General features: G+C 45.3%; 1 protein-coding gene across 2 annotated transcripts in view; it reads left to right on the forward strand.

Annotated features, from left to right (window-relative positions):
* Nucleotides 1-19,519, forward strand: part of ACACB (acetyl-CoA carboxylase beta) — a 138,505-nt gene that overhangs the window by 36,302 nt on the left and 82,684 nt on the right. Inside the window, exon 2 of one of the 2 annotated variants that reach the window (XM_079942307.1) lies at nt 5,517-6,172. In XM_079942307.1, coding sequence (XP_079798433.1) covers nt 5,526-6,172 — 647 coding nt within the window. In that variant the 5' untranslated portion in view covers nt 5,517-5,525. Of the gene's footprint in view, nt 1-5,516; nt 6,173-14,361; nt 14,590-19,519 lie in introns of those variants that run through there. The other variant, XM_079942306.1, reaches the window with a different exon arrangement.

A 19,519-nucleotide genomic window follows, 5' to 3' on the forward strand; every position in this document is an offset into this window, starting at 1 on the left:
TAGCATATTTTTTCTCTTTTATTTCCTCAGCAATAACTCAAGTATTTTTCTATTTGGGGTAGGGGGAAGCTCAGCATTTCAATGTAATGCACTTAGTATTTCTTATTTCTCAGAATTTCCAGTGGGTACATTTAAAGTGTACCTAAAATTGGCCACATGTGTATGAGGTCTTCTGCTTGGCACTCTACTTCAGAACTGCCATGGAGACACCCAGCTCGTTGCCCTGGTGTTCCTGAATGCAGCTTCAGAAATGAGATCCTGAAACCAAAATTCCTGCCTGCCTCAAGCCATCTGCTGGTGCTCAGTGGGTGTGCATGGATTTATCATTCATTCGGTACATACTTTTTGAGCACTACTAGCCTGGGCACAAGGATCCAGAAATGGGTGACAATTGGTCTGTGTTTCCAAAGGTCTCTGAGTTGGCCAGGGAAGACCAGTGAACAGGCTGTTTCCATGGTGGAGGTCTGTACTGGCTGACTTGCAGGGGGTGGGCAGTGGAGCTGTGAAAGCACTTGGCCCATGTGGCCAGCAGAGGGTGTGAGGGGGGAAGTGGCCAGTCGGCACAGTCTTGAATAACTTCACGCACTACCATAACCTCCTGCTTGGGGAGGATGTAGGGTTTTAAGCTGTCGAGCCTCCAGTAAAGCCAGGATAGCCTTTGCACCATTTTTGGCAATGCCATCTGCCAATTACCAGAGAACACGTGTGAGTCAGTAATTTCAGGACTCTGACCTTTCTTGCTGGTGCTTTTTAAACTTGTCTTGAGAACTTACTGTATACAAGAGATGAGTAAGAAATACACCTTTTCCCCAGAAGCTCCCGTCTCACAGTCTAGAAGCAGGGGGAAAGGAGTGCAGAGGTACAGGAGTTAAGACCAGGGGTTCTCATGTGAGGGCAATTTTACCCCCCAGGGACATTTGTCAATGTCTGGAGATAGTTTTGGTTGTCACAGCTGAGAGGGAGGAGGTGCTACTGGCATCAAGTGGGTAGAGACCAGGGACGCTGCTCGATACCCAACAATGCACAGGACAGTCCCCACCACAAAGAGTTACCCAGCCCCAAATGTCAGTAGTGCACTGACTGAGAAACCCAGAAGTAGGAACAAGGCTTGAGCGTCAGGAAGGTGGGGTGCCGTCGTGAACACGTGCGTTTATGTATTTGTTTGCCCTTGTTTTCAATTCTTTTGGGATATGCCTAGGAGTAAAATCCCCGGGTTGTATAGTGATTCTATGTTCAACTTTTTGAGGAACCCCCAAACCACTTTCCATAGCAGTTGAATTATTTTACATTCCCCCTAGTAACTTACAACTTCTCCACATTCTCACCAACACTTGATATTGTTTTTCCTCCTTTCTTTCTCCCTTCTTCCCTCCCTCCCCTCTCCCTCCCTCTTTCTTTTCCTTCCTTCCTTCCTTCCTTCCTTCCTTCCTCCCTCCCTTCCTTCTTTCATCCTAGTGGGTGTGAAGTGGTACATTGTAGTTTTGATTTGCATTTCCATAATCACTAAGGATTCATGTTTTCATGAGCTCTTTGTATATCTCCTTGGGAGAAATTTCGATTCAAGTTCTTTGCTCGTTTTAAAATCAGGTTGTCTGTCTTTTGGTTGCTGAATTGTAAGAGTTCTTTATGTGTTCTGGATACTAGGCCCTTACCAGATATATGGTTTGTAAAAATCTTCTCCCATTCTGTACATTGTTTTTTCACTTTCCTGATAATGCCCTTTGGTGCACAGAAGTTTTTAATTTTGATGAGTCTGATTTATCTATTTTTAAGTTTGTTGCTCATGCTTTTGGTGTCATATCTAAGAATCCATTGCCAACTCCAAGGTCATGAAGATTTACCCCTATGTTTTCTTCTAAGCGTTTTATGGTTTTAGCTCTTGTATTTAGGTCGTTGATCCTTTTTTTTTTTTTGCGGTATGCAGGCCTCTCACTGTTGTGGCCTCTCCCGTTGCGGAGCACAGGCTCCGGACGCGCAGGCCCAGAGGCCATGGCTCACGGCATGTGGGATCTTCCCGGACCGGGGCACGAACCTGTGTCCCCTGCATCAGCAGGCGGACTCTCAACCACTGCGCACCAGGGAAGCCCCTATATGTCTGTCTTTATTCTAATACCACACTGACTATAGTTTTGTAGTAAATTTTGAAATTGGAAAGTGTGAGTCCTCTAATTTGTTTTGCTTTTTTAACATTGCTTTGGCTATTTGGGGCCCCTTGCAGTTCCATATGAATCTGTAGATTGCTTTGGGTAGCGTGGCCATCCTAGCAATAGTAAGTCTTCCAATCCATGAGGATGGGATGTCTTGCCATTTATTTAGGTCTTCTTTAATTTCTTTCAGCAATGTTTCATAGTTTTCAGTCTATAGGTCTTTCACCTTCTTGATTAAATTTATTCCTAGATATTTTATTCTTCTGGATGTGATTATAAATGGAGTTATTTGCTTAATTTCCTTTTCAGATTGTTCATTGTTGGTGTATAGAAACAACTGATTTTTGCATATTGATCTTGTAGCCACCAACTACTTAATTTATTACCTCTATTAGTGTTTTTTGGTGTTCCTTTAGGATTTTCTATATAAAGAATCATGTCACCTGTGAATAGAAATGATTTTATGTCTTTTCAATTTGGATGCGTTTTATTTCTTTTTCTTGTTTAATTGCTCTGACTAGGACTTTCAGTATGATGTTGAATAGCAGTGGTGAAAGTGGGCGTCCTTGTCTTGTTCCAGATCTTAGGGGAAAGCTTCCCATCTTTCAACATTGAGTATATATTTTCTGTGGTTTTTCTTCATTAATGTGCCTTATTCTTTTGAAGTTCTTTCCTATTCCTACTTTTCTGAATGTTGTTATTAATGGATGTTGGATTTTTTTTTTTTTTTTTGGCTGTGCTGTGCAGCTTGTGGGATCTTAGTTCCCCAACCAGGGATTGAACCTGGGCCCTTGGCTGTGAAACCGCAGATTCCTAGCCACTGGTCCATCAGGGAATTCCCAAGCATGTTGGATTTTTGTCAAATGCTTTTTCTGTGTTCTTTGAGAGGATCATGTGTTTTTTCCCTTTGTTCTATTAATATGGTTTGTTCATTGATATTGAACAACCCCTCGACTAACTTTTTTTTAAAAGGAAACTTGATCTCAAAAGAAAAAAATCTCCTGACCCTTTGTTCTATTAATGTGGTTTGTTCACTGATATTGAACAAACCCCTTGATTGACTTTTTTTTAAAAGGAAACTTGATGATCTTAAAAGAAAAAATCTCCTGACCCTGTGTATTACCTAGAAAATACCCCTGACAACATTTCAGCAAATTCTGTTGCCCAAACTGTGCAAGAAGTACTTGGACCATGTAGTTCTGGGAAATCTTGAGAACTTTTCCACTTCCCTTAAGAGTGTTGTATTGAAATTTAAAAAGAAAATGCAGGACTTCCCTGGTGGCACAGTGGTTAAGACTCTGTGTTCCCAATACAGGGGGCCTGGGTTCGATCCCTGGTCAGGGAACTAGATCCCACGTGCATGCCTCAACTAAGAGTTCGCATGCTGGAACTACGAGTTTGCATGCCACAACTAAGGAGCCCACCTGCCGTAAGACCGGTGCAACTAAATAAATAGATAAATAAATAAATAAAAAGAAAATGCCTTTTAGATACTAAAGTGATAAGCTTGAGTTTTGTGGTCCTCCTTTTTTTAAAAAATTTATTTAGTTTTGGCTGCGTTGGGTCTTTGTTGCTGCGCGCGGGCTTTCTCTAGTTGTGGTGAGTGGGGGCTACTCTTCGTTGCGGTGTGCAGCCTTCTCATTGCGGTGGCTTCTCTTGTTGCGGAGCACAGGCTCTAGAGCGCGTGGGCTTCAGTAGTTGTGGCGCGCAGGCTCAGTAGTTGTGGTGCACGGGCTTAGTTGCGGCATGTGGGATCTTCCCAGACCAGAGCTCGAACCCATGTCCCCTGCATTGGCAGGCAGATTCTTAACCACTGTGCCACCAGGGAAGCCCTGGTCCCGCTTTTTTAATGCTTCTACTGGATAATTATGGCAAAATTGGGTCAGAAATCTCAATACGTTCAGGTTGCGTTTTCATTTGTTTGCTTTTTAAACTATTTCCTGCAAATAATAATTATCTGTTCATTAATAGGGTAGAGTTAGTGTGGTGGTCAGAGGCATGGGTTAGAAGTCGGAATATCTGAATTCATGTATTCAACAAAATGAATTTTTGTCCATTGTTAAGCTCTCACTCTCTACCAGGTGCTGTTCTAGACCCTGGAACAGAACAGACCCTCCTTGGTCTTGCTGAACTTTCTTTCTAGCTATGAGCGTACCTGCATCAGGTGTACTAGCACTACAAAGAAAATGCGACAAGGTGCCCATTCCTCTTTCCAAGGCCGTGATGATGATTGTGATAATAATACAGTGACACTGATGATCCTGGTAGTGATGAAGATGATGATCATAGAAGCCAACAATCCTTTTCACCTACAAATTGGAATATAATGAAGTCTTTTTTTAAGATAAGCTTTGTTGAGATATAACTCATATACTGTTTGACTCATGTAAAGCGAAAAATTCAATGGTTTTTAGTCTATTCAAAGAGTTGTACAACCGTCACCACAATCAGTTTTGGAACATTTTCATCACTCCAAACAGAAACCTTGTACCCTTTAGCTTTCACCCCCATCCCATTAGCCCCAGGCAACCACCGATCTTTCCATCTCTATGAATTTGCCTAATCTGGGCATGTTATCTAAATACATGGAATCGTACAAGATGTGGTCTTTTGGGACTGGCTTCTTTCACTTAGCATGGTGTTTTCAAATTCAGCCATGTGGTAGCATGTACCAGTGGTTCATTCCTTTTTGTGGCTGAACAATATTCCACTGTATGGATAGACCCCATCTTGTCTATCCATTCATCAGTTATTGGGCACTTAGATTGTTTCCGCTCTGGGGATACTATGATTCATGATGCTCTAACAGAGTCTTTTTTTTTTTTTTTTTTTTTTTTTCATTTTTTTTTCAGAGTCTTTTAATGTACCTGATCTCATTTAGTTCTCTCTCACATGCATGTTTATGATTTATGGTGAGTGTGTGTTAGTTTATTTAGAGGTGGGAAACTGAGATCCAGAGAGGTTAAGAAACGTGTCCCAGGGACTTCCCTGGCAGTCCAGTGGTTAAGACTTTGCCTTCCAATGAAGGGGGTGCAGGTTTGATCCCTGGTTGGGGAGCTGAGGTCCCACATGCCTCGTGGCCATAAAACCAAAACATGAAACGGAAGCAATATAGTAACAAATTCAATAAAGACTTTGAAAATGGTCCACATCAAAAAAAAAAAATCTTAAAAAAAAGAAACATGCTGCAGACCACAGAGCATGTAAGCCGGGAGGAGCACCCCTTCTCTGCTCCCTGTCTAGTGCTTTTCCTCTCCAGCTCTCTCAGCCGAATACACAGAACCTTAACTGGCTCTCACCACCACCTCCTTTAAGAGCTGGATAACACGATTACATAAATCCTAAAACGTCTCTCTTATTCCCTTACAGATTTTGTGAATGATCCTGCTTCTTTTTCTATCTTATCTGATTTTGTCCTGCCTGATCTTTTCCTGGTTAAAAAGCTGGGGGAAAATGACGGACTCCAAGGAAGTCACCAAGAGTAAATTGAAGGTGAGCTTCATCGCAAGTCAGGAGCCTCTTCCAGCCTCAGACAGCTCCAGGGAGCCACTGCAGGAAAATTGCAGCAGCAGCTCTCTGCCAGAGACCCCTGACCAGGCTGAGCCAGCCTCCCACAAAGGTCCCAAAGACACCTGCCAGCAAAGAAACTCCCAGCCACCCCTGCTGCAGAATCCCCAAGGAAACCCCCTTTCCTCCGATGACCCCTTCCCAACACGCCAAGCTAACAGGACAGAGAACGAAGGCCTGGAGACCCCAAATACCAGTGGCCCGTCCGTGCTAGCCAGACCCCAGGGCCAGCGAGCCAGAACCCTCTCCAAAGAAGACAGGAAGCGGGCGCACATCAAGAAGCAACTGATGACCAACTTCATCCTGGGCTCTTTTGACGACAACTCTTCCGATGAGGACTCTGGCACTGGCTTGTTCAGAGAATCTTCCCGGAAGGGCAGCCGCGCCAGCCTGGGGACCCTGTCCCTGGAGGCTGCTCAGACCGCAGGCGAGACTGAGACCCCTGTCCCCACTATAAGGTAACGTACCCTCTGTCCTCGTAACCAGGAGGCGCAGAGTTAGGGTGGGGTCCACACCCTTCCCTGCTCAGCCCAGCTCCCCGCTCATGCCAATGCTTTGAGGGTAGCTATGTGCCGAGCAGAAGACATGAGCCTCCCTGCTTCCTTCCCTCCCTCCTATCAAAGTCATTTATTGAGCATCTACTGCGTGTACAGGGTCCCAGGCCAGGAAACTGGCTTTCTAGAAGATCGCGGTCTGGTTGGGGAGGATGACCTTGTATGCAACAACTAGTTATAATTTAAGCAGAATGAGCTCAGGTTGGCAAGAGCCAAAGCAATGATGGGAACCCAAAGGGAGGGACAGTTTCCCCTGACTCCTGATGAGACATTCATTTACTTGTTCGTTCATTTGTTCATTCATCCAATAGGTAATTAACAACTGTAAAACATGCCTTCCCCCAGTGATGCCTTAAAAGCAGAAATTCAAGGGAATTCCCTGGCTGTCCAGTGGTTAAGACTCTGCACTCTCACTGCCGAGGGCCTGGGTTCAATCCCTGGTCAAGGAACTAAGATCCCACAAGCCATGCGGCACGGCCAAAAAAAAAAAAAAAAAGGGGGCAGAAATTCAAATACTATTACCATCCATCAGACTGATTGTTGGAAACAAATACCTACGGGTCCATCACAGGTGGGACTGTCCCGGGAGTGTAGTCAGTGGCTTCATTTCTGTTGTTCTTGTTATCAGACTTTGCCACCCCCCACTCCCAAATTACAAATGGAATACGGTAATTCCAGGTAGAAAACATGGACAATATGGGAGAGCAGAGAGTACAAAAGAGCCACCCACCATGACTTTGCCAGCCGGAAAGAACCCCTGCTGTGTTCTAGTGTTTGTTCGTGCTTCCAGTCTGTTCTTCTGCCCTGGGAGTGGAATCTTGTTGGCCCTTTTAAGCAGCTCTTACACGCTCTCTGCTAAAACGAGGAACACCTGGACTAGGACATGGGCTCTTACAAAGGCACCATGTTCCCGGTAAGCATGGTTGCTGGAACATTTTTAACCCTGGTTACTGGAAATTGGAGATAGAGAAAAGAGAAAAATGCAAATATTCCCTATGCTGATCTTTAGGGGAAGACTGTTTTGAGTTTCTGGAAGGGTTAAAGGAACAGTCAGACGTCAGAGTTGAGTTCCACCCTGGCTCTGCCACCCCGCACTGTGTGACCTTGGGCGTGGCACATCGCCTCTCCTGGCCCAGGTCCCTCATCTGTAAAATTCTGAAGGATTAAATCGGATAATGTTTATAAAGTATGCACAGAGTTTTGTATACAGTAGGTGCTCAATAAGCAGTAAATTCCTCCCCAGCTCCTTTCCCACCAGCACCCACTTCACCCAGCACTCGAATTCACCCAGAGCTTCCCCACTTCTACCTACCCCTCTTCTACCTACAGTTTATATAAATTACCCAGTTATCCTTTATAACAATGGTACAAGGCTGGTGGTGGATCCCTATTCTGCAGATGAGAAAACTGAGGCTCCGAGAGGTGAAATAAATACTACCCAGCTTTAAAAAATAATGAAATAATGCCATTTGCAGCAACATGGATGGACCTAGAGATTATCATATTAAGTGAAGTAAGTCAGACAGAAAAAGACAAATATCATATGATATCACTTACATGTGGAATCTAAAAAAATGATACAAATGAACTTATTTACAAAAGAGAAACAGACTCACAGACATAGAAAACAAACTTATGGCTACCAAAAGGGATAGCGGGGGGGAAATAAATTAGGAGTTTGAGATTAACATACACACACTACTATATATAAAACAGATAAACAGCAAGGACCTACTGTATAGCACAGGGAATGATACTCAGTATATTGTAATAACCTATAATGGAAAAGGATCTGAAAAAGAATATATATATGTGTGTGTGTGTGTGTGTGTGTGTGTGTAATCACTTTGCTGCACACCTGAAACTAACACAACACAGTAAATCTACTGTACTTCAATTTTTAAAAATGGTTAAAAAAAAAGAGGCAAAGTACCTTTTCCAAGATCACGCAGCTAGGAAGTGGCAGAGCGAAGTTTCGAGGCCAGATCTGTTGGACAGCAGGATTCATTCCACTGTGTCACAGTGTGTTCTCCAGTAATCTCCAACATTCTCTTCCTTCCAGACCCTTCTTTCCCTCATTATGACGGTTTCAGCAGGGATTAGGGAAAAACAGTTTATTAAACCAATTCACCCAAATGAAAAAGCATCAGCGATTATGTTAGATGTGGATGTCCAGTGAGGGGTTGCTAAGTGACATCTAAGGAGGAGGACTGGTGAGATACATTTCCCACACTGGCTCCAGCAGGAAACAAGATGCAGAGTCCTAGCAGGGAGATAGGAAATGTACAAATAAACAGGTAAACTGATAAGATAGTTTCCAAGTATGTTCAACGCTAGGAAGGAAACAGGCTACAGAAGAAACACCTGTGGGGATGTTTTAGAAAGATGTGGTCAGGTCAGGGAAGAGCTCTTGGAAGAGGCAACTTTCAAGCCAGAACAGAGCAGTCCAACAGAACTCTCTGCCACCTTGGGATGTTCCAGAATGGAATGTTCTAGAACTCTGCTGTTCAATATGGCAGCCACTCATCATATGTGACTATTGAGCACTTGAAATGCGGCTACTGTGGCTAAAGAGCTGAATTTTATTTATTTATGTATTTGTTTGTTTGTCTTTGGCTGCACTGCATAGCTTGTGGGATCTTAGTTCCCTGACCAGGGATCGAACCCACGTCCTCAGCAATGAAAGTGCAGAGTCCTAACCACTGGACTGCCAGGGAATTCCCAGAACTGAATTTTAAATTTAAGTTTTAATTAATTTAAACTTAAATAGCCTCGTGGCTGGTGGCTGTTGTCTTGTATGGCACAGACCCAGCCCTAATTGATAAAAAGGAAACAACTGTGTGAATTCTTCCTACTGGTGCTAATTAAGAACTTATCAAGCAAATAGGCTTGCCAAAATAATAAATGTTACATTATTATTTTCTCCTGAGTCTTGGATTCCAAGAAAGTTCTGAAGATTAAAATCAACTCATATTTCTAAGGTGCTTAGCAAGAGAATAAAGCACTTAATAAATGGTAGATTAAAATGGTAGGGCGGGGGGAAGACTCCCAAGTTTCTTCTCCCTGTCTTCCACTACTATTTTGAGGAGTCTTTGCTGGTTTGTTCTTAAAAAAACAGCTTTTCTGGACTGGCAAATTTATAAAGGTAAACGATACTTAACTGAGGGCCTATCTTTGCATATGGCTGTGGGCCAAAACAGGAAGTGAATTTTCTGCCCTGGTATCTTCATTGCATAAAACTTAGCATTGTAGGTGAATCATTTTTCCTGCCTTGTCCCAGCAAAGGACTGGGGGAGGGGTAGAAGGATCTTGGATTTTATAAACCAGAGGCACCGAAACATAGAGATGAAGGTGCATTGTGGGGTGATGGGGCACAGGGAGGGCCAATGTGCTGTGTGACTTGGGTAGGCCTCTTCCCCTCTCTGAGCCTCCAATGCCTCATCTGCAGCATGAGGAGGCTGGACCAGACTCCTGAAAGCTCACAGGGCACTGTGAGCTCACTTTTGCCCCCAATACATGTGCTTTTCAAAGTTGAGAATTTTGAATTTTAGTACCAGGGGCAACTCAGGTGGTTCTGCTGGTGCTTCCCAAAATCCTGGTATTTCCATTAGAACATTTCCAGCCCTAGCTGAGTCCCCGAGTCCGGGGCCTCTGATGGAGGAGACTCGCACGTGTTCGCTGTTTCTAATGACCTGGCACGAGAATCCCATGTGGAAGTATCTCCAGGGAGTCAAGGCCCACCTTTACAGTATTGCCCACGTGCCCCTAGTTTCTTGATCGATCACCCTGATGTGTCGTGAAAACTTAATCACTCCTTGAGATCATGTCTTTAGTTTCTCTATTTGTTTACTTGGTTGTTACCTGTCTCCTGCATTGGACCACAAGCTCCATGAAAACAGGGCCATATTTTTGGGGTCTCCGCTTTTCTCCACTGCCTAGCCTAGTGTGGGTTCATGGTAGACTTTGAAGAAATACTCACCAAATGCGTGAATGAAACAAGCAACCCAAACCTGCCAAAGACAGAATTCTGAATTTCTGGGGCAAGCAAGACACTTTGTGAATGAGTCTGGGGATGAATGAATGAATGAATGAATAAATGGATGGATGGGTGGATGGACGGATGGGTTGGTGGATGGATGGATGGATGAACAGATGACTAGGCGTTTTGTTGTCCCTCTTTAGAAGCAGTAGGATTTCTGTTTTCATAAAATCCTTTTTGTATAAATCTTGTGATTTGTAGGCTAGTTCTGAGGTTAAACTCCAATTTCAAATGTTTCTTCTCCCTTTAATACAGTTAGGCAACCTCACACTTCGCTTCCATTTTCCGACTGGACAAGGGCTGGCTACGATTATAGATTGATTACAGATTCAGTGACTGTGCCATCTGCTCAGGGCTTCCCTCCTGTCTCTTTCCTTTTGGGTTCATCTCAAACCAGGAGTTGGAACTTGGTCTTTCTTTGGACTTGGAAACAGTCCCCCATGCAACCTTTCAAAACAGAGCTGATGAGAACATTACATGATGTTAATAGCAAAATAGTTGCTCACATATTGTGAAATGAAGGTTACAGGGCAATCCCACATGTTTAACAAGCAGCAAAGTGGTTAGTACACGATGGACCTGGGCCAAGACACCAGGTTCAAAGCCGCCTCTTACTATCGTGTAACCCTAATAATCCTACCCTATGGGGTGCATATGTGGATCGAGTGGGATGGGACGCATTCAGGATCACGCAATTGCAGTCCTGAAATTTAAAGTTCTGAAACCTAAGTTTATAAGTTGGCAGTGAACTCACTAGCAAAACCTGCCTCGATGCAACGTTATTTATAGTCTTGTCCCATTTTGTGTGAATATTTATGCCTTCTGCTGGTGAAATACTAATACCATAACGTGCCACATAAGGCTTTACCTTCCTAGAAAAATTTCCAAATTCTAAAATACATTGGGCCCTGGGAATTTCTGGTAAGGGATTGTGGGCACATGTATGTCATGTGCTGAGAATATTCCCTGGTGCATAATAAGCACAAAAATACTCATCCTTAATAAATGTGTGTGTGTGTGTGTGTGTGTGTGTGTGTGGCTGGAGAGACTGTAAGGAATGTCTCCAAATAGTTAGTAATCATTGTCTAACTATAGTAATAATTGTCTAATTATGTGGTACACTTACGAGTCATCTAAATTTTCTTCTGCATTTTCTAACTTTCTGCTGTAAATATCATTGTTATAAGAAGTTTTAACAATGTTTAATAATAAACCAGTATAAAAATTACGGGGAGGAAAAAGCAAATCAGTCATCTCACTTCCTAGATAAGAAGCTGAAACCCAGAGAGGTGCAGGGGTCTGTCTGAGGCCTCCCAACAAGATATCACAGGCCCTTCAGCCATTCAGACCCAGACCCTCAGCAGAGGCAGATCAGAAAGTGGTCTTCAAACTCCCAGTGTTGATGCTGCCGCCTAACCTGGGCCCCAGAAGAAGCACCTCCACCCTCCTCCTAACTTGTTCTTTCTATAAATGGGAAGCGTGAGGAGATGAGGCAGTGTATCAGGCAGCCTTCAGCTGTGCATTCGTGGGATTGTCACCTACCCTCTCCATGGCTGGACTGGATGCTCTAAGTCCTTTGTGGCTCTCATAGTCTTTGCTTTTGTGTGGAGGGTTAGACAGGTCTGGGTTCAGATCTCAGACCAGTCCCATGCCCTCTCCGCTGCAATTTCCTCCTCTCTTGAAGGGGGATAACATCAGTGTCTACCTCAGAAGGGTGCAGAGATCAGGAGAGCGGAAGTGCTGGGAGTGGACAGCCCAGAGGCTGCCTCGGTTGCCATCATTTGCTTTTTTTTTCAATTGAAGTATACTTGATTTACAATGTTGTGTTAATTTCTGCTCTACAGCAGAGTGACTCATACATATATTTATACATTCTTTTTCATTGTTGTTTATCTCAGGATGTTGAATATAGTTTCCTGCGCTATACAGTAGGACCTAGTTGTTTATCCATTCAATGTATAATAGTTTGCATCTACTAATCCCAAACTCCCAGTCCATCCTTCAGTTGCCATCATTTGAATGGGCATCTCCCAAAGTTCTTATATGTGGCCACGGCTATTTCCAAGCCCCGCCGGGCATACACCTTTAAGGTATAGCAACCTGTGTCCACAGAGGAAGATGGACTGAAGAGGCAGGTCAAGCTCTCTGATCGAAGGATACAATGCAAAGCAGAGAAGTTGAAATATCCAGTGTCAATGAGTATTGGGGTTTGTCAATAGAGAGTAAATATCTAGAAAAACGTGAGTAAACTGGAGAGCCTAACTGACTTGGGGTAGGGTAGGGTGTTTTGAAATACCTTCGTTTTCTGATTTTAATTGTTTTTCCTGTTTTGAGGTGGTTACGTGGAAGTGTGGGCCATTTGGGTCATGAGTACTTTGGGGTTTTTATTTGAAACTTAAAAAAAAAAAAAAAATCAGCCTACGGCAGGTTTTTTTTTTTTTTTTGGAGGGACTAAAGATAAAGCCATGAAGAGCTTCCCTGGTGGTGCCGTGGTTGAGAGTCCACCTGCCGATGCAGGGGACACGGGTTCGTGCCCCGGTCCGGGAAGATCCCACATGCCGCGGAGCGGCTGGGCCCGTGAGCCATGGCCGCTGAGCCTGCGCGTCCGGAGCCTGTGCCCCGCAACGGGAGAGGCCACAACAGTGAGAGGCCTGCATACCGCAAAAAAAAAAAAAAAAAAAGATAAAGCCATGAAGAAGCTTCTGGAAACTCTGAAGAACTAAGAATTTTGTTCATCTATTTTATTTATGAAAAAAATTTTTTGTTGTTGTTGAAGTATAGTTGATTTACAATATTATGTTAGTTTCAGGTGTACAGCAAAGTGATTCAGTTATACATATACATATACTCTTTTCCATATTTTTTCCGTTATAGATTATTACAAGATATTGAATATATATATTTTAAAATTATTGTTGAAATGTTGTTGAATGTATAGTTAGAGGGCTAACCAGCTAACCAGTGCCCTCAGGCAAGGCTGCTTACACGACTGCAGGGAAAGGTTACTGTTCACTTTGTGGCCGCCTGGATGGCGCCCCCTGGACGTGTGGCCCTAGCTGTGCCTTTAGAAGAGAATTCCTTTGCATTTATTTTATTTCTAATTTTTCGGGTTTGCTATCCACATAAGCTACATTTACTACTATTGCAATGCTTGCTAGGCAGTGTGTCGGGTCTTTTTTATTTATTATAACTACTTGGAGAAGCCAAGTTCATTCATTCACTCATTCTAACTGGAATCAGATTGCCTGGGTTCAAGTCGCCAGCTGTGGCACCTTGGGCGATAGACATCTCTGCGTCTTCTTTCCTTATCTGTATTACGGAAATAAAACAGTAGGATTGCTGCCACGATTAAATGAGACAGAGGCAAATACCTTATCAGAAGAGGTAAATACCTTATCAGAAGGAAACTTACTTAGGGTCACAGGGCATCTGCGTCTTTCCTGTCTTGGAGGCCCTTATTTTAGCTGGGGACCCAGGTGGTTCCAAGTGTGTTGTAGAAGCTCACTGAGGGGAGGGGAGGCATGGAGCAGACACGTCCCTGGAAGTATAGGTGAAAGAATAAGCAAAAACCGGAAATTGGAAGCCAAAAGTTGACTGCGGGGGCTTTTACCAGGCACCGTGGTGACGTCTGACTCACATTTTAAATAACCCATATTTTCCACTACTTCCCTATTGTGTGCGTATTCCAGCATGTGAATTGCTTGCAAGTTTTTCCCAGCTGCCAGTCTGTAGGGGGGGATGCCATCCTGGAATTGTTCTACTCCAGTCCGGGGAGCTGGGGAGCCAAGAGGTTTCTTAAAGTCTCGGGCCACACTCTCCCGGCGCCCAAGGTCAGCGGAGGCTGCGCTACTGGCTGGTCCGGGGCGGGGTGGGGGGGAGGCGGGACCCGGTGTGGGAGATGGCGGGGTCCGTGTCCTGTCCCGGGACAGGAGGCGGGGCTCGGTCAGGGGGCGGGACCTCTAGGGAGGCGGGGTCCGCTTGGTCGGGGCGGGGCCTGGGCGGGCGCGTCTGCCCCGGACACAGGAGGTCAGGACGCCTTTCGGGATGGAGGAAGATCCGCGCCGAGTTGGGCTTCTGCAGGGTGGTGCGCCGCCCGGCCCGAGGCGCTCTACGACCGCGCTTCCGCCTCCCTGTCGCTACCTGGCTGGGCCCCGGGACAGGGGTCTGCCTCACAGGGGTAGGGGGTGCATGCTGTGTATCCGAGCAGGAGCCTGGTGGGCGGCGGGAGGGTCAACATGAGTCCCGCCAAGGGCAAGGTCTGTTTCCCCGATCGCAAAGTAAAGTAAGTAAGACTTCAACTTTGATGACCGTTGTTATCTTTTTTTAAAAGAAATTTTATTGGGGGATAATTGACTTACAATGTTGTGTTAGTTTCAGGTGTACAGCAAGTTATCTTTTTATAAACTCCTGCAGGGTCCCTCCCACCCCCCACTTCCCGCCCCCAGCCGAAGAAAGGCCGGCTTCAGTTTGGCAGCTGGGGAGATGGAGCCTGCCTCACAAACTCTAGCTGGTCTTGACGGTGCAGGTGGTTGCCAGATTTGGCAGAGATGTTGATTGGAGAAGGGCTCTCGGGAGCGCACAGGTGCCTCAAGGTTGGCTGGCTGGCTGGGCCCACGCTTTCCCCCTCCTCCTCCCCTTAGCCTCGATAAAGGTGATGGTTGCCTGATGGCAGGTCGTTTTGAAGCCTGGTGATCGTGAAGCCCGGGGCGAATCCACGTACCCTTGGGCAGGCATCCCACTTACGGTTATTTTCTGAGCAGTTTAAGTGTAGGCATTTCTGTGCCTGAGCCCTTCTTAGCACCACCTGCTTCATTTCATTTCTTTTTTTTTTTGTCTTCATTTTATTGCATTTTTTAAGGTTACCAAAGTGATGCTAAATGTGTTTGTTGTTGAAAATTCAGAAAATTATAGATAAGCAAAAAGGAAGAACAAACTCACCCATACACCTTCCCTCCATTTGATCTTTATTAACAGCTGCTCTATAGTCTTTCAGCCTTTTTTTATTTTTGGTGCAGGTGTGCTTTAATTTATGAACTCGAATCATACAGAACCCTATATTGTAACTTGCTCTTTCACTGGGCATTAAGTAGTCTACCAGTGGACTCAGCTCACTGTGGCCCACAGCCTGTTTTTGTGTGGCCTGCGAGCAAAGAATAGTTTGTAACTTACTTACTTACTTATTTATATGTTTTTTGGCTGTGCTGGGTCTTTGTTGCTTCGCGCAGGTTTTTCTCTCTAGTTGCTGCGAGTGGAGCTACTCTTCATTGTGGTGCACGGGCTTCGCATTGCGGCGGCTTATCTTTGTTGCGGAGCACGGGCTCTAGGCGCGCAGGCTCAGTAGTTGTGGCTCGCGGACTCTAGAACGCAGGCTCGGTAGTTGGGCGCAGGGGCTTAGCTGCTCCACGGCATGGGGGATCTTCCCGGACTAGGGATTGAACCCGTGTCCGCTGCATTGGCGGGTGGATTCTTAACCACTGCGCCACCAGGGAAGTCCCAGTTTTTAACTTTTAAATGGTTGAAAAAAAATATCAGGGAATTCCCTGGCGGTCCAGCAGTTAGCATGCTTTCACTGTGGCGGCCTGGGTTCAATTTCTGGTCAGGGAACTAAGATCCTGCAAGCAGCGCGGCATGGCGGAAAAAAAAAAAAAAAAAAAGAAAAAGGACAGTTGAAAAAATTCACAAGAAGGCTACTATTTAGTGAGATGTGAAAATTACATGAAGTTCAGATTTCAATGTCTACAAATAAGGTTTTACTGAAACATAGCCACGTTATGTATCGTCTATGACTGCTTTTGTGCTTCAAGGGCAGTATTTAGTAGTGGAATAGAGACTGAATGGACTCCAACACCTGAAGTATTTACTGTCTGGTCCTTTACAGAAATCATTTGCCGACGCTTGTTCCGCATGGTGCATTCTAGGGGTCCATAGTGTTCCTTTAAATGGATACACTTTAAAATTTATAAACAGTCTCCTACAGAGAGTGGATATTTGGGCTCTTTCTCCCTTTTTGTTATTATAACTAACACAGTGAAGAACAGCCTTGTAGCTAAGCCTCTCCCTATCCTTTGTTCTTTTCCCAGGATGTATCCATCTGGTCCATAAACATTACCTGACTATCTCCTGAGTGTAAGGCCTGCATCTGGAACCAGGAAGGGACACAAAACTGTTTGGGAAACATGACTTCTGCCTTTTAGGAACTCTTTTTTCTTTTTCTTTTTTTTTAAATTTATTTATTTTGGCTGCGCTGGGTCTTTGTTGCAGCTTGTGGGCTCTTTTTTGTGGCTTTTGGGCTCGTTTTTGCAGCGCGCGGGCCTCTCTAGTTGTGGCATGTGGGATCTTAGTTCCCCGACCAGGGATCGAACCTGGGCCCCCTGCTTTGGGAGCATGGAGTCTTAACCACTGGACCACCAGGGAAGTCCCTAGGAACTCTTGATCTAATGGGGGAAGCAGGTGTTTTCTTAGTAATTCAAATTCAAGGCCCATGGGAGCAACAGTAATTAACTGCTACCCTTCATGGGGTGCTTTCAGGATGCCAGGCTGAACACTTTGTACGTGTGATCTCATGCCAAGTTTACAACAGCACCATGGGACACTCAGTGGGTGCTGTCGTCTCCATTTTACAGATGAGGAAACTGAGGATGTCAGTGCTGGTGATAGCGCAACGGGGATTCCGCTCAGGCTCTTGCCCAAAGGGCTCTTCATGGGCAGCCAGGTTTTAATGCATAATGTGCTTGAATAGACTCTTTCCAAATATAAGCCCTTCCTAATGTTGGACTAGTCAGAAGACTAAAGGACTCGACTGGTAACTAGTTACTGTGGCTGGTGAGCGTGCCAGGGAAGTGAAGCCTCTTAGAGCCAGAAGGGCCTCAGTGGTTGTTTAGTTTCTCGGATGCAGGGTTCAGAGAGGGCAAGAGATCCAGATGTGTGGCCAGCCCACCAGGAGGGAGGCTGACCCTCCAGTTTTTTTGGTTTTTCCGCAGAGGAGACTAACAGAGCCTTCAGGGGCACCCTCCTTGGAGTGCTCAGAGCATGTCTGAGCAAAGGGCCCACAGAAGGATAGGGGTCCCAGATTTGAATCAGAGTCATTCTTGTGCGCTGAGTTTTTTGTGGAGCATGGTAGTCACATTCCTTCCACATTTGGAGCCTTGATCTAACCCATCTGGCCAAAACCCTCAAGTCTTACAGGAACGAAAGCAGGCCACGTGGTCTACAAAGGATACCTTTTTTCTGATCTATAAAACTATTAGCACAAAAAGTTTAACCTATAACTCTTGAATCACACTTAATTGTACACTTTAATCCAAAAGAATAGCTTTCACAAACCACTTTATTTTTTATTTTTATTTTTTAAAATTTATTTTTATTTATTTATTTTTGGCTGCATTGGGTCTTTGTTGTCGCATGCGGGCTTTCTCTAGTTGCGGTGAGGGGAGGCTACTCTTCGTTGTGGTGCGTGGGCTTCTCATTGCGGTGGCTTCTCTTCTGTTGCAGAGAACAGTCTCTAGATGCATGGGCTTCAGTAGTTGTGGTGCGTGGGCTCAGTAGTTGTGGCTCGCGGGCTTAGTTGCTCTGCGGCATGTGGGGTCTTCCTGGGCCGGGCTTGAACCCATGTCCCCTGCATGGGTAGGCGGATTCTTAACTGCTGCGCCACCAGGGAAGCCCCGACACAAACCACTGTAATCCAAAAGAATGAACTTGCACGAAATTGGAATTGTCCCGGCAAGTTCAGACCATGTGACCACTGTATATATAATAATAGGAAGATGCTTTATTGGGTCACTGTATGGCTCCTCTCTTAGCTTAAAGTCGCTAAAAAGATGAAGATAGACAGCTGCACTCTGCCGCTGAGCTCTGTAGCCTTGAAAAGTGCCGTCAACCCTTTGAACCCCGGTTTCCTCCTCTATCAATGGGGCTGATTCTAATTGGCCTTTCCAGGGGTTCTTATGCCTAGCACTCAGGGCCGTGGGTGCGGTCCTAAGTCAGCACAAACATTTGCACAACTGATAACAGTGATGACAGAATTCTGTTGCAAAAGAGGCCTATGCAGTTAAGACGCATTTGGGATCCTGTCCTGGAGGCCTGGACCATCTACTAAGGAACCAGAAATAATAGGCAGGCAAGGTCCCAAGTGCTGGCCAGCATTCCTTGGTGTGCAAACAGGGCCAGAGTTCAGAGAACAGAGAAGTGAATGTGGGTCGGAGTGGTTGGAGGACATCTCAAGAAGAGACTTGAGTCTCTGTTGGGATGAAATAAAGTTGAGGACCGGAAGGCAGAAGAGTCTGGTCTTCAGTGAGCCCCACAATATCCCGTTATGATGTCACTGCCGAGGGAATCCTGCTCAGGACCGAGGCCCGCTGCCCATGTTGAAATGTTGGTTGTTGATCTGTGGGTAGTCTCACTCCTATGTCATGCACATTAGAATTTCCTGAGGGGCTTTTGAAAAACCAAAGTCTGAAAAGTTTTTTTTTTTTTTTTTTGCGGTACGTGGGCCTCTCACTGTTGTAGCCTCTCCCGTTGCGGAGCACAGGCTCCAGACGCGCAGGCCCAGCGCCCATGGCTCACGGGCCCAGCCGCTCAGCGGCATGTGGGATCTTCCCGGACCAGGGCACGAACCCGCGTCCCCTGCATCGGCAGGTGGACTCTCAACCACTGCGCAACCAGGGGGGCCCTGCAAACTTTTCATAAAGGGCCAAATAATCAATCTTTTCGGCATTGTGACAGTATGGTCTCTGTCACAGCTACTCAGCCCTGCCTTTTACTGCCCCAGCTCCCACAGGCAATGTGTAATTGAATGGGCCTGAGTGTATTCCAGTCATGATTTACAGACACTGAAAGTTGAATTTCATATAATTTGCACGTGTCACAAGGTATGCTTCTTTTTCAACCATTCAAAAATGTAAAAACCTTTATTAGTTTGTGGGAGGTACAGAAGCAGGTGACAGACTGGATTATTTGGCCCTTGGGCCCTAGTTTGCTGACCCCTGGCCCAGCCAAAGTGGCCATCTCTGGAGGCACCGAGGGGGCAGTTGGCCTGCGAAATTTCCAAGCGTCCACTTATCTGGGGGTCCAAAGATGAGTTCAAAGCTATCGACCTTTCCTGGGCTATGCAATGTCCTTTCTTGCTTACTTGCTGGGTGATGATAGTAAGGCCTTTACTTCCATCAGGGCATCAGCTCAGAGCAGTGACCATCCCTGTTTTATGAAAGAAATGG

This window comes from Stenella coeruleoalba (assembly GCF_951394435.1).
Source record: "Stenella coeruleoalba genome assembly, chromosome: 14".
In the NCBI taxonomy this organism is placed as follows: Eukaryota; Metazoa; Chordata; class Mammalia; order Artiodactyla; family Delphinidae; genus Stenella; species Stenella coeruleoalba.